The sequence below is a fragment of the Moschus berezovskii genome, chromosome 16, assembly GCF_049115385.1.
Source record: "Moschus berezovskii isolate FMDL1 chromosome 16, NW_MosBer_1.0, whole genome shotgun sequence".
Lineage (NCBI taxonomy): Eukaryota > Metazoa > Chordata > Mammalia > Artiodactyla > Moschidae > Moschus > Moschus berezovskii.
Genome location: NC_142475.1, coordinates 4,786,973 through 4,800,296, shown reverse-complemented (window position 1 = coordinate 4,800,296; position 13,324 = coordinate 4,786,973). Strand labels below are relative to the sequence as shown.

General features: G+C 44.5%; 1 protein-coding gene and 1 non-coding gene across 3 annotated transcripts in view; both read right to left on the bottom strand.

Moving 5' to 3' along the window:
• CA13 (carbonic anhydrase 13) overlaps window positions 1-10,406 on the bottom strand; it is a 43,182-nt gene extending 32,776 nt beyond the window's left edge. Inside the window, exons 1-2 of one of the 2 annotated variants that reach the window (XM_055431822.2) lie at window positions 10,316-10,406; window positions 5,057-5,254 (exon numbers count right to left, since the gene is read on the bottom strand). In XM_055431822.2, the coding sequence (XP_055287797.2) occupies window positions 5,057-5,254; window positions 10,316-10,352 (235 nt within the window). In that variant the 5' untranslated portion in view covers window positions 10,353-10,406. Of the gene's footprint in view, window positions 1-5,056; window positions 5,255-8,267; window positions 8,404-10,315 lie in introns of those variants that run through there. The other variant, XM_055431821.2, reaches the window with a different exon arrangement.
• Window positions 7,117-7,188, bottom strand: TRNAS-GGA (transfer RNA serine (anticodon GGA)). The gene has a single exon. It is a non-coding gene; the product is annotated as a tRNA-Ser (tRNA).
• Window positions 10,407-13,324: the final 2,918 nt, after the last annotated feature.

Genomic DNA, 13,324 nt, shown 5'->3' with positions numbered 1-13,324 from the left:
TAGGGCTTCCCAGGTGGTGCTAGTGGTAAAGAACCTGCTGGCAATGCAGGAGATGTGGGCTCAACCCCTGGTTCCGGAAGATCCCCAGGAGGAGGGCATGGCAACCCACTCCAGCATTCTTGCCTGGAGAATCCACAGTGTAGCAAAGAGTTGGACACGACTGAAGCCACTTAGCACAGCACTGCGGCACTTTGCATATATGCTAAATAAGCAGAGCAACAATACACAGCCTTGACTACTCCTTTCCCATTTCGGAACCAGTCCGTTGTTCCATGTCTGGTTTTAACTGCTACTTCTTGACCTGCATACAGATTTCTCAGGAGACAGGTAAGAAGGTCTGGTATTCTCATCTCTTTAAGAATTTTCCAGTTTGTTGTGATCCATACCAAGTGATTAGCATAGTTAATGAAGCAGAAGTAGCTGTTTTTCTGGAACTCCCTTGCTTTCTCGATGGTCCAACGAATGCTGACAATTTGATCTCTGGTTCCTCTGCCTTTTCTAAATCCAGCTTGTACATCTGGAAGTTCTTGGTTCACACATTGCTGAAGCCTAACTTGAAAGATTTTGAGCATAACCTTGCTAGCATGTGAAGTGAGTGCAACTGCATGGTAGTTTGAGCAATCTTTGGCATTGCCTCTCTTTGGGATTGGAATGAAAACTGACTTTGCCAGTCCTCTGGCCACAGCTGAGTTTTCCAAATTTGCTGGCATATTGACTGTAGCACTTTAACAACATCTTTTTAGGATTTGAAATAGCTCAGCTGGAATTTCATCACCTCCACTAGCTTTGTTCATAGTGATGCTTCCTAAGGCCCACTTGACTTCACACTTCAGGATGTCTGGCTCTAGGTGAGTGAGCACACCATCATGGTTGTCCAGGTCATTAAGACCTTTTTTGTACAGTTCTTCTGTGTGTTCTTGCCACCTCTTGTTAATCTCTTCTGTTTCTGCTAGGGCCTTACCATTTCTCTTCTTTATCGTGCCCATCTTTGCATGAAATTTCCCCTTGATGGTTCCAGTTTTTTTAAGAGAGCGCTGATCTTTCCCATTCTGTCGTTTCCCTCCGTTTGTTTGCACTGTTCCTTTAAGAAGGCCTTCGTTCCTCTTTCCTGTTCGGGGAACTCTGCGTTCCGGTGGGGGGGGGCTTTTCCTCTCTCCCTTGCCGTTTGTCTCTCTTCTTTCCTCAGCTGTTTGTAAACACCCCTCAGACAACCTCTCTGCCTTCTTGTGTTTCTCTTCCTTCGGGATGGTTTTGGTGACTGCCTCCTGTACAATGTCACAAACCTCTGTCCCCGTTCTTCAGGCAGTCTACCTGCCAGATCTAATCCCTTGGATCGATCCGTCACCCCCGTTGTATAATCGTGAGGGCTTTAATCTAGGTCACATCTGAGTGACGCGTCATTTTCCCTAGGTCTTTCTTCAACTTGTCTCTATTTGGCAATAAGGTCATGACCTGAGCCAAGGCCAGCTCAGAGTCTCCGTTTTCATTTTTGCTGACTACACAGAGCTTCTCCATCTTCAGCTGCAAAGAACATAATCAATCTGATTCCAGTATTGATCATCTGGCGATGTGTAGAGTCATCTCTTGTGTTATTGGAAAAGGGCATTTGCTATGACCAGCATGTTCTCTTGACAAAACTCTGTTAGTCCTTGCCCTGCTTCAAGGCCAAACTTGCCTGCTATGCTGGGTATCTCTTGACTTCCTACTTTTGCATTCCAATCCCCTATGATGAAAAGGACATCTTTTTTGGTGTTAGATCTAGAAGGCCTTGTAAGTCTTCATAAAACTGGTCAACTTCAGTTTCTTCAGCATCAGTGGTTGGGGCATAGATTTGGATACTGTGATTCTGAATGGTTTGCTTTGGAAGTTAACCGAGATCATTCTGTTGGTTTTGAGACTGCACCCAAGTACTGCTTTTCAGATTCATCTGTTGACTATGATGGCTACTCCATTTCTTCCAAGGGATTCTTGCCCAGAGTAGTAGATATAATGGTCATCTAAATTAAATTTTCCATTTCCCGTTCATTTTAGTTCACTGATTCCTAACATGTCAATGTTCACTCTTACCATCTCCTGAACCTGACCACTTCTAGTTTACCTTGATTCACGGATCTAACATTCCAGATTCCAAAGCAGTATTGTTCTTTACAGCATCAGACTTTACTTTCACCCCTAGACACATCCACGACTGAGCATCATTTCCCCTTGGTCCAGCCACCTCATTCTTTCTGGAGCTGTTAGTAATTTCCCTCCACTGTTCCCAGGAGCATACTGAACACTTCCCAACCCGGGCGGCTCATCTTTGGTGTCCTTATCTTTTTGCCTTTTCATACTGTCCATGAGGTTCTTATGGCAAGAATACCAGAATGAGTTGCCCTTCCCTCCTCCAGTGGACCACGTTTTGTCAGAATTCTTTACTACCAACCATCTGTCTTGGGTGGCCCTGCATGGCACGGCTCATAGCTTCACTGAGTTACAAGAGCCCCTTTGCCATGACAGGGCTGTTATTTACCATATTCCAGGAGCTATTTCACGTTTTAAAATTTCAAAATTAGTACCACAGCCTATAAAAAATTCAATGTTTGAACAATGAATAATCCACCAATGTTTAAGCTATTTAGGTATCAAATGGTAAATATTAATTGAATTGCTGGTGGTTTATAATTTTATTGAGACTTTGCTTACATAGGGCTTCTCTGGCGGCTCAGACAGTAAAGAATCCACCTGCAAGAGGAAGACCTGGGTTCAATCCCTGGGTTGGGAAGTTCCCCTGGAGAAGAAAATGGCAACCCACTCCAGTTTTCCTGCCTGGAGAATCCCCATGGACAGCGGAGCTGGCAGGCCACAGTCCAAGGGGTCACAAAGAGTCAGACACAACTGAGCAACTAAGCATAGCGCCTTTGCCTACATATACCATAATGCCATATCATGGTATGTTCCATATCCTCCAAAGAAAATCATCCCCCAAAAATATGCTTTTAGCTGAAACATCCATTTATTGATTACTTTCTGTGTGCGAGGCGCCATACTAGGTAGATGATGCTCATTTTAGCCGAGTGGAAAGAGACAGCTGGCAGTCACAGTGCAGGGCGGGACGTTCTGTGGGAGGGCAGGTCTGGGATGCTACAGACTGCGTGGAGGAGCCAGTCAGGTGAGATTCCCAGAGAGACGGGATCCTGTCTGGTTTCAGAAGAACCAGAAGCTCGGGTGAGAACACTCTTGTCTTTCCTCATCAGATTGCTATTTCCCTTACTATGGCCGATAGGAGTTCTTCCTATGATATTTGTTCCTGGGTGAATTTCCTATCCATCTGTCCCCCTTTAACAGGACGATTAAAATCCTGAAAGGCAGCTCCCCCAGGTTAACCACTGGTTGTGCAGCAGCCCAGCCAAAGAAGCCCCGCCAAAACTGTGCAGAAAGCTTCCTGCCTGTGGTTCTGTGACTGGTGGGATTTAGAGTTAGCTTGGGGAAGAACTGCTTCTTTACAAAATGGAAATCACTTTATTCAAATTAAAGTGACTTGCTACAGAAGTATCTGTGTTTTTTATCGCTTGTATTAGCTATGGTAGTCTCCACCTTTTAAATAATTTAACCTCTCGAATCACCATGAAACATCCCCTTCATTTATCGTGAGAAAAAAAGCACGAGGATCACGACCAATATTTATGCAGCTTCTGGATCAGAGGAATACAAAGGCACTTATGGTGACTTCCAATTAACCCTGGTAATTTCATTGTGATCTAGATCGGAGTGAGAGCCTCGCTTATGGGCGAGGGCACACACTACCCGTCACAGACCCGGAGTCAAAGGTGGAAACAAACTGATCCCACTGCTTAACCCAAGGCAGAGGGAAAATGAGAGAAAAAGAGAGGGAAAGAGAGGGAGTGGGGAGACCCAGAGCATCACTGGGCAAGTTAGAGGAGGAAGTGTTCGTAGCCACGGTTTCTATGATGAAGTAGAAGCTAATCAGTTCTTACTCTAAAAGCCGGAATGGGTAGCCTCCGTTTTTTGCTTGGGATATCATACACAGTATCAAACTACGATAGGGGTATAAACTTTGTACTTGGAAACCTTGGACTACTATAATGTACCTATCACATCAGGCATGTCTATTAACACAGGTTCAAAAAGTTGAGGGCTTGAAAGACAGTTTAATACATGTAAAAAGTGAGGTTGCTTCTCCCCGCCCTTATGCATTTACTAAAATGTTCTGATGAAAATGAATCACTTGTATGAAGTTAAGAAAGATGAGGAAGAAATGGAATGGGCTTATCATTTTTGCTAATGACATAACATTACATAAACACAAGATAATACTACTTATCTAAACCTAAGCTTAATGAACAAATGGGGAATTCCCCGGTAGTCCAGTGGTTAGGACGACATGCTTCCACTGCAGGGGGCCTGGGTGTGATCCCTGGTTGGGGAACCAAGATTCCTCAAGTCAAGTGGCCAGGCCAAAAGAACGAATGCATGAAGACTTCTCAATAAGGATTTTTATAACTTAACTGTATTTTTCATTAATAAAAAAGGCATCATCTTAATGTTAGACTAAAAATTTTAAAAAAATTGTCAGAAACCTTTAAAAGTATTCCAAAATATGATTCTAATTTTCTCTTTCATCTATGTTTAAACTTGGTATCACCTCTCCTTTGGGCAAGAAGTACACTTGAAGGAGGATTAAATGTTCATTTTCAGGAAATGCTCTTTCTACTTCATTCAGTTAACAAATATCCTAGTTTTGCTTTGTTCTTTCCGGTTGGCCCATTATTTATTCTCAATGTGAAAGACCTTATCCTGTGAGTTAATCAAACACAACTTTATCACAAGTTCTAGCAGAGGACTAACAAGGAACACACGAGTGTTTCAAATGTGGAAGATAAGATTGAGCCGTCCACCAATTCATGCTGATGTTTGGCAGAGACCAACACACTCCTGTAAAACAGTTATCCTTCAATCAGAAATAAAGAATTTTTTTAAAAGAAAAGAAGAATGCGCCATCCAATCATCCAAGTTCCTCACCCCCAACCAAAAAAAAAAAAAAGGTAGAGCCAACCTGATTTGTTGTCCGTGTCATCAAAGTCAACGTTGAAGGAGTGGCCACTGTTACTGATGATTTTAGCTGAGCTGGCATCGTACTTGATACCAAGTGGTCGGAGGGAAGAATCATATCTCACTTCTTTGGTTTTAATCTCAATTGGAGATTGCTGATCCCCATCAGCAATAGGGAAAAATTCATTCCAATGAACAGGACCTTCAATATACAGGACCAAGCGAAAAGGAAACAATAAGTTATTTCATTTAACCAAAGGCTCGTTGAGTACCATGCGCTGTACTTGACTTTGACGAAAACACACAGATTAGTAAAAAACGATCTTTACCTTCAGGACTTTAACATCTAACTGTTATGCTTCATTTTACAAGACCAAGTGATTTTATTATAAGTATGCAAACCTCTTGGTTTGCCTTAATTCATCTTCAGAGTTAAACTCACCCTTGTTGACAAAAGAGTATGTAAGTTTTATAAAGTACTCTGCAAATGCCTTCTACCAAACTAAAAACAACAGTACTGTTCATCAGTGAAAACAATGAGACTCAGTCTCAGATCCAAGAATGAACTGTGACCGTGCCATGGGTCAGGCTTATGAGCTAAAAGAACTAATGTCGCTGAGAAAGCGGTCTAGTGAAGAAAGGGTGTCGTTCTTCAAATGTTCTTCCCACTTTTCTTCATTCACCGTATCCCTGGGTATCACCCAGGCCTCAATTTAATTTCCTGTAAATAATGTGCAACAGATAAACTAAGGAAATATATAAATTTTTCACATAGCATAATCCATATAAAATGACTCCACCATATCAGGAAATGTAATATGGTTGGTTTTCTGCAATAGAGTCAAGTAACAATTTATTTCTCTTTTTATATTCCAGAAGGTCCTTCCACAGTTGTTTTGCCAACTGTGAATTCCCACCCAAGGAATAACTGTCATCCCAGTCCTGTATTTACAGTAAAAATTGCATTAAGTTCCCAAATTAAGCGTGTTTGGTAAATTAAGGTGAACCAATAAACTGGCAATTCCCATGTCCAGTCTCCTCATGTCTCCGGGAGATTCATTCAAGCTCTGCCTCTCAAAATCAACAGCAAGACACAACTTCAAGTAAGCTCCAAGCTAGTCTCCAGACTTTACAGGTTAGAGGTTCTTATTACCTTCTCTTCTCTGTCTGCAATTCATACAACCTCTACCAGGTCAGTAGAGAAGTCTGCTGCGTAAGCTTTTCCCTGCTCACCAAGCAACTTATTAAAACTCAAGTACTTACTAAAATGACACAGCATGACAATGAATTAAGCATTTGCTACTGACAACAACAAATATTTTTTTAAAGATAAGATTTAGAATGAAATTTCAAGAAGTGCAAATATATCAGAGTTATCAACAGCTTCAGCCTCTAAATCTAATGTTCCTTATTATTCATCTTCTTGCAAAGGAGAAAGTATAAATTCTTTACTTCACACATGCATCAGGTACAAAATGTCAGGACATGAATACATGGCCACACACATAACTTAGACGTTGTTCTCTTATGAATCATACACTTTGGACTTGGAAGCAACTTGAAAACCAAAAATCCTTGTTTACATCTTATTATAGGAAAGGCACTACATTTCCTTATTTACTAAGTACTGTCATTCACCTTTCTAGCACCCTTTTTGTATACAAGCCAGTCCTTTTTCAATGTGAAAAAAAATATATGTTCTATTTCACTGCCCACAAGTGTGCACTAACCTATTGAGAATCAGACTTCAAACATACATGTGTGTCACAGTATGTTGCTAATTATTTTTCTCATTAGGAAAGAGTTTCTTTCTACTCTTAATTCCTTTATGCTTCTATTTCCAGTTCTTTATAGCCAGAACTACTTTTCAAAACAGAGGCAAACCAAAATAAAATAAAAATAATATCATTTTGCATCAGTCAATCTATCTATCTATCGTGAAGTCACTCAGTCGTGCCCGACTCTTTGCAACCCCATGGACTGTAGCCTACCAGGCTCCCCCCTCCATGGGATTCGCTAGGCAAGAGTACTGGAGTGGATTGCCATTTCCTTCTCCAGAGGATCTTCCCAACCCAGGGATCGAACCTGGGTCTCCTGCATTCCAGGCAGACACTTTAACCTCTGAGCCACCAGGGAAGCATGGTATGCTCATTTCCCTGCCTCTTAAAAATGCCTCTTCCTGTTTTATAAATTCTCCATAACATGCAACTTTAAGACTCATCCAAACACAGTTGTAGAGATACATGGTACTTCTTTTATTGATTCAGGAACTTTTGAATACCCGTGGAGATATGTAGTTTTCAATGACTGCCACATTTCCTAAACCAAACTAATAAAATTGCCAAAGGTTCATGGAAGACGTTCTAAGTTGTCTGTGAAGGTGGTGACATCTTCCCATGACTCACCTTTTCATATTCCATTTTATCATTGCTACTATTCCCAGTTTTTCATCTCCACATTCACTGCTCTTGCCAGTCTAAACTGAAAACAAGCAACAGAACTTGCCCAGTCAGGAAACAAAACATTAATAGGATTTTGCCAAAGCTGATCTACTTAAAGGCGTGGTTGTCAGAAAGCAAGTGAATCTAAAATCAGGGAGTGTTAGTCAGTATTATCCAACTGTATGCAATCCATGGACTGTAGCCCGACAGGCTTCTTTGTCCATGGAGTCTCCCAGGCAAGAATCCTGGAGTTTTAGTTCCTTCTCCAGAGGATCTTACTGACCCAGGGATCGAACCTGGGTCTCCTGCATTGCAGGTGGATTCTTTACTGTCTGAGCCACTGGGAAGTCAAAAGCAGGGAATAGCCCTACAATTCTTAGCAGAAATATAAAATAACCCTTTGTTAATGGCTTTTCTAAGAAATATTTTTCTTTTATGCTTTCATTTTTGATTTTTTCCTCCAGTTTTATTGAGATGTAATTGACAAATAGTATTATGTAAGTTTAAGGTGTACAGCACAACAATTTGACTTACAATACATAACCCATTATATGGTTACCACGAGTTTAGTGAACATCAACCACGTCATATCGACACAGAATATAAGAACAGACAAAATATTTTTTCATTGTGATGAGAACTCCAAGGACTCAGTCTCAACTTTTATATATAACACACAGCAATGTTAACTATACGTATCCTGTTGTACATTAAATCCTTAGTACTCGGTTATTTTATAACTGGATTGACCACCTTCATCCCGTTCCCACTCACTCTGGCAGCAACCGTGAATCTGGTCTCTTCTCTGGATGCTTGCTTGTTTCCGGGCATGATTTCTCTGCAGCACTGTGTTAGGACCTGGTGCACAGCGTGGTGATCTGATGTTTTGATCCATTTAAGTCTCACTACCACCTCTCAGCACACAAAAACATCGCGTGATGTTTTACCACGTTCCCCACTCTACAATTCATCCTCATGAATCACTCATTTTGTAACTGGAAGTTTGTACCTCTTAGTCTCCCTCACATATTTCTAAGATGGATTTTTAAAACTTCAGATGCACTTCACTGGGACCAATATCTTCTAACCTATTAAAGAGTAATCAGTATTCATTGATTGAAAATACCCTTGTCCTTCCTAATCATAGTGAGGGCACTGTTAACACCTAGTAACTGCTAAATAGGGAAGATCCCCTGGAGTAGGAAATGACAACACTCCGGTATTTTTGCCTGGAAAATCCCATGGACAGAGGAGCCTGGTGGGTTACAGTCCATGGAGTTGCAAAGAGTTGGACATGACTGAGCATGCAGTCACACAAGTATTAAATAACAACAACAAAAATTATTCCTGCAAAGAGGGAAATTAAAAGAAATTTCAATCTTCCCAAACATAAATTGAACATTAGCAAAATGTAAGATGATAACTGTAGTCTCACTCAAAGAGAAATCCACCTAAATAATACTTTTCATTATTAAAACTCTTTCACTTGCTGCTATTTTTCAACTGGCAAGTTTATCATAGTCTCAGAAATGCTACAATTAGAGATGAAAGTCTTCTGTTTCTTTGTGAAAGTAAGCTTTCTATAAAACTAACTGTACAGTACTGCTCAATAATATGCACGTTGATCCAAGGAGAGTATTATTACTATTATTATTCACCGATCCAATATTGATAGCAAGACTTTCTTGGTGTCACTTTGCACATAATGGCTATCTGCAATTATCAGTTTAATGTAAAAATAAGAAAAAATAATTGACTTTTGATGACTTAGACCATACAAGAAGAAAAGTATACATATTATTACTGTTGCTCCCATCAATAAACATGTTTTGACCAACGCGCTAAAATTTGAATGATCCTTTGCTAACCCCCAGTCTCTGCAAGAACGAGTATGGAAGGAGAAAGAAAAGCGTGGAGAAGTAGCTTAAAATGTAACTTCACTTCTCAAAAAGAACCTGAAATCTCGCTAACATCAGCAGTTCCAGGCAACCAACTGCAGGTTGCTGGGGGAACACTTAATGAACAGCTATTAAGAAACTTGCGGAGACCTGGTTGCGGGAAGACAACCTAAATCTCAGTGTTGCGATTCACGTTACTAAAATTTCTTAAGTATATTGTCAGATACTGTCCATGATTTGCCTCCCCTAAATGAATAACGAGCTTAAGGGACTGAAAAAGCAAGCTGTCCTCAGCCCATAGAAGTCTGCCGTCAGATCTGTGAACTGCGAGCCTTTGACGGGTCGCTGGTCACTGCCGCGGGCAGCTCTCGGCCGCTCCAGCGCCAGGGAGCGGACGCCTCCGAAGGTGCGGGCCCGGGTGTGGACCGGGGTCACCCCCGGGGCCGACCGCGTCTGCAGGGCGCTTACCGCCCGCGTCTACCCGGCGCTCAGCCCCGCGGTCCCCGCTCTGTCCGCGTCTACCCGGCGCTCAGCCCCGCGGTCCCCGCTCTGTCCGCGTCTACCCGGCGCTCAACCCCGCGGTCCCCGCTCTGTCCGCGTCTACGCGGCGCTCAACCCGCGGTCCCCGCTCTCTGTCCGCGTCTACGCGGCGCTCAACCCGCGGTCCCCGCTCTGTCCGCGTCTACGCGGCGCTCAGCCCCGCGGTCCCCGCTCTCTGTCCGCGTCTACGCGGCGCTCAACCCGCGGTCCCCGCTCTCTGTCCGCGTCTACGCGGCGCTCAACCCGCGGTCCCCGCTCTCTGTCCGCGTCTACGCGGCGCTCAGCCCCGCGGCCCTGCGCTCGGCTCCGGGGAGCGCCGCTGTCCCCAGGGAGGACCCCAGAAGCCCCGGCGCGCGGACCCCCGCCCCGGCCCGGGGGCCTCACCGTCGCGCTCGCCGTAGCCCCAGCTGAACCCCGACATGTTCCCGCGCGGCGGAGCTGGCGGCCCGGCTCCCGGCCCCGCGCCCCGCCCGCCTCCGCCCGGCCTCCTCCGCCCGCCGCGGGGCCGCGCCGGGGTTCAGCTGCGGGCGCCCTGGAGCCGCGGCCGGGCGGGGCGCGGGGCCCGTCGGGTCGGTTCGATCCAGGGGCAGAGACTGTGCTCGGCGGGGAGGCGGGGGCTGCAGACCGACAGACGGAGGGGAGGGAGGGGAAGGCGGCCCGAGGGGCTGCTTCTGAGCAGGGGTGCTGCTGGAGGGGAAGGGGCTGCCCCAGGGCCGTCCGGGGCCGCAGACCCCCGGGCTGTTTAGCAGTTTCATTTAATGTTTAAATGCAGTGTGGTTTATCAACAGATTTATGCGAAGAGCTTCTTAACTGGCATCAACCAGTGAAGTTTCTCAGTCGTGTCCGACTCTTTGCAACCCCACGGACTGTAGCCCGCCAGGTTCCTCGGCCCATGGAATTCTCCAGGCCGTGGGTAATCTTTCCCTTCTCCAGGGGATCTTCCCGACCCAGGGATCGAACCCAGGTCTCCCGCACTGCAAGGTGACGCTTTACTATCTGAGCCACCAGGGAAGCCCCTAATTGGCATGATCCTTGCATAAACCCTGATAGCTCCGTTGGTAAAGAATCCGCCTGCAATGCAGGAAACACTGGTTTGATTCTCGGGTCAGGAAGATCCGCTGGAGAATATTCTTGGATTTCCTTGTGGCTCAGCTGGTAAAGAATCCGCCTGCAATGCGGGAGATATGGGTTCGATCCCTGAGTTGGGAAGATCCCCTGGAGAAGGGAAAGGCTACCCACTCCAGTATTCTGGCCTGGAGAATTCCATGGACTGTGTAGTCCACGGGGTCACAAAGAGTCAGACACGACTGAGCGACTTTCATTCACTCAGTTCCATAAAAGTCTGACTGATAATCTTTCATTTTCTCTTGCCATCCATGTGGCTGCTGCATAGTGTGGCAATTGCGAGTCCCAGGAGATCCAGCTTTGGGTAACCACTCGTTGTTCAGGGACCACTAACTAAAGATCAATTTGAACTGTTCTTCTTTAGACTTGACCTAAATATTCTATAGTCAGCCAGTTGCTCCTTCTGCACATATAGATCTTAACAAGGTTAGAATGCAGCAGAATAGAAGAGAATACAATTAAATACAATAAACAAGGCTTCTTTTGCACCTAGGAGAAGGCCAAGGCTTTCATATTGCACATTCTGTGGCATAATTGGGTTCATTTATGCCAAGAATATAACAGGGACCAAACTTTTAAGAATAAGGTCTGATCGATATTCATTTTTCACTACAAAAGGCAATATTCACATATTTATTTATTTACACATATTTGGGTACATATAGGGACTTCCCTGGTGGCTCAGACAGTAAAGTGTCTGCCTACAATGCAGGAGACCCAGGTTTAATCCCTGGGTCAGTCAGGAAGATCTCCTGGAGAAGGAAATGGCAACCCACTCCAGTGTTCTTGCCTGGAGAATCCCATGGATGGAGGAGTCTGCTGGGGTACAGTCCCCAGGGTCGCACAGAGTCAGACCCAATTGAAGTGACTTAGCATGCATACATGGGTGTATATAAGATATAAAAGTACTTAAAACATATATATGTGTAAGATACATATAAGCATCTTAAACTTATTTAAGAATGTTGTCTTGAAAAGTTCAGTTCAGTTCAGTCGCTCAGTTGTGTCCGACTCTCCGCGACCCCATGAATCACAGCACGCCAGGCCTCCCTGTCCATCACCAACTCCAGGAGTTCACTCAAACTCATGTCCACAGAGTTGGTGATGCCATCCAGCCATCTCACTCTCGGTCGTCCCCTTCTCCTCCCACCCCCAACCTTTCCCAGCATCAGAGTCTTTTCCAGTGAGTAAACTTGTCGCATGAGGTGGCCAAAGTATTGCAGTTTCAGCTTTAGCATCAGTCCTTCCAATGAACACCCAGGATCGATCTCCCTTAGAATGGACTGGTTGGATCTCCTTGCGGTACAAGGGACTCTCAAGAGTCTTCTCCAACACCACAGTTCAAGTCTGGGTTATTTAGCTAAGTGCCCTAATTCTCCATTAAGTCTATAGATATAGTTGGGGATCTATTATGAATGCCTTGAAGGAGACTGTAAAGCTCAAAACTCCATAAGCCACTTTCTCATGGTGTCCTTGTCTCAGATCAACTGTCTCATATTTTATAAACTCAAGGAGCCTCTCTGTAAGGAGCCTGATGTCCCCATTTCCAGCAAGTCGGATGACTTCGCACTTCAAGGTTAATGATGCTCTGGTCAGTTCCTAGTGCTCAAGAATAGTCCTTGGATGAATGAATACATGAATGAATGGACCAAACTTGTTAAAGAAGTTCCAGTTAGTGGGCTTCAAATCCTTCCCAAATTGTTCATTTCACTGCTTAGGTTCACAGCGTCCTCTGCCTTGAATTTATTGTGTGCTCTATCCAGTTTTCCAAAAGAGCAAGCGAGCTATTGGAATCAGACTAGCGTTTACAGAAACTGGTTAGATAATCCTCCGTAGAGCAGCCACACAATCAGCTACTGTCAATATTTGAGAAGAATGGAGAAGATCTCCACGAACAGAGACGGGGTGAGCCCTGGGCTCCCCCGTCCCCGGGATTCTCCAGGCAAGAACACAGGAGTGGGTTGCCATTTCCTTCTCCAATGCGTGAAAGTGAAAAGTGAAAGTGAAGTCGCTCAGTCGTGTCCGACCCCTAGCACCCCAGGGACTGCAGCCTACCAGGCTCCTCCATCCATGGGATTTTCTAGGCAAGAACACTGGGGTGGCGTGCCATTGCCTTCTCCGGGGGGGAAGAAAAGAAGAGGAAAAATAAGCAAAGGTGCAAAAGAATGTTACGTCGTATGCTACATTTTCTCATTTTAAAAAAGAAGAGTTTCAGACTGTCTGGCCCAGTTGGGTAGTTAGACTGAAAGGAAGCCATGGAAACGAGTG